At 43.5% G+C, this 1,512-nt stretch overlaps 1 protein-coding gene across 1 annotated transcript in view; it reads right to left on the bottom strand.

Annotated features, from left to right (window-relative positions):
• Positions 1-599: 599 nt before the first annotated feature.
• Positions 600-1,512, bottom strand: part of lama1 (laminin, alpha 1) — a 45,449-nt gene continuing 44,536 nt past the window's right edge. Inside the window, exons 61-63 of the mRNA XM_041961286.1 lie at positions 1,356-1,489; positions 987-1,200; positions 600-873 (exon numbers count right to left, since the gene is read on the bottom strand). Coding sequence (XP_041817220.1) covers positions 719-873; positions 987-1,200; positions 1,356-1,489 — 503 coding nt within the window. The 3' untranslated portion in view covers positions 600-718. The remainder of the gene's footprint in view (positions 874-986; positions 1,201-1,355; positions 1,490-1,512) is intronic.

Genomic DNA, 1,512 nt, shown 5'->3' with positions numbered 1-1,512 from the left:
TGTCGCCTGTGCCTGGTTAGTCTGCTCTCACACGTGTTTCCCTCAGTCTTTCCCAGATTGGCTTCCTGCCACTCGTTTCAAGCATTTGCACCTTTGAGAGTGTTTCGGCAGTATTTGTGAGATTTTAGACTTCTGTTTTGGTTTTCCAGGTTTTCTTATATTTGGACTGCTTTTGTTTAGGATTTTGTTTGCTGCATTAGGCTTTTATTTTGGTTTTGACCTTCACCTGCCTCACTTTCTTTGTTATTTGTCAGTTTGTCCTAATGAATTATTGAACTTAACCAGCTTGGCCTTGTTCATCTGCATTTGACAACAAGAAGATACATGAAACAGTATCTGGTCAAGTAATTTCTGATGCCACTGAGGTTTGTGTTCAGTTAGAAGAAGTTGTAAAAGGAACACAGACATTCAGGCATGAGTCTTGTAAGCCTTCATTGCTGCTGCTGTCTATTTGAGACAGCGTCTTCTCTGCTTGTTCATGTTTAATGAATGTGATGCTTGGACAATTAATGAATGAACTTGAGAAGACTGAATAAATGGGTTCTCAGATGATCTTTAATGATTTGGCAGAAACAGATCAGAGTCACAGTGAAGCTGGAAATACCTTCGGCTGTTTACGAAATGTTTCAGACTACAGATTCATCTTTATTCTCTGTTCTGTGGAGAAACACTGAAGCTGTGGATGTCTGTGGACCAATCAGAGCCTGTCTGAGCATTGCTAGGCAACAGGACACGAGTTAGGAGTGACACCCAAACGGAAGTGCGCGGAGCTCAGGTCAAGCGAGTCAGTCAGGTGAGACTTGACAAGCTGCAGGTTCCTCAGGCAACCTCTGAACCTGGAGCTTATCGAAAGGCAGTTCTGCTTTACGCCAACTGTTGCAGACAGACAGGTAGAGAGAGAGACAAACAAGGTAGCATCAGCCATTAACGCACGTCATAATGATTCTATTTATGTTTGAGTGACACAGTTCAGAGTTACTGCTCACCTGGATAGCCTCCCAGGTAAACAGGGTTGTTGGTCTCAGCAGAGGTGGACTGTGGGTAAGGGTTGGGTGTGGTGTAACTCCGCTCATTTACAGTCAGGCTCAGGGTGTGTTTAGTTTTCCTGGCCAGCAGGCGGTGCCACTGTCCATCACACAACATCTGACCAATCGAACGCACCGACACTCGACCCGCCCCATTATTCACATTAAACACCACCTACAGAAAAACACAGGTAAATCCTTCTATTATCATATCATGTATATATATGTGTGTGTGTGTGCATATATATACACACACATATGGAATTATTTGTAATAAACAATACAGTTAAATCATTATTCACACACACACACAGATAACTCTCTGCTCACCTGTCCATTGATCATCTCCAGTCCGATGGCGTCGACCTTAGAACTACTGATTCCCAGAAATACTCCTTCGGATTGACTTGTTCGAAACTCCAGAGACACTGACACATCTGAGCCAACCTTATAACCATCACGCACTACACACACACACACACACAAC

Source organism: Chelmon rostratus, chromosome 20 (genome assembly GCF_017976325.1).
Source record: "Chelmon rostratus isolate fCheRos1 chromosome 20, fCheRos1.pri, whole genome shotgun sequence".
Lineage (NCBI taxonomy): Eukaryota > Metazoa > Chordata > Actinopteri > Chaetodontiformes > Chaetodontidae > Chelmon > Chelmon rostratus.
Note: the sequence above shows the minus strand (reverse complement) of the source record. Positions and strands in the feature narration are given on the sequence as shown.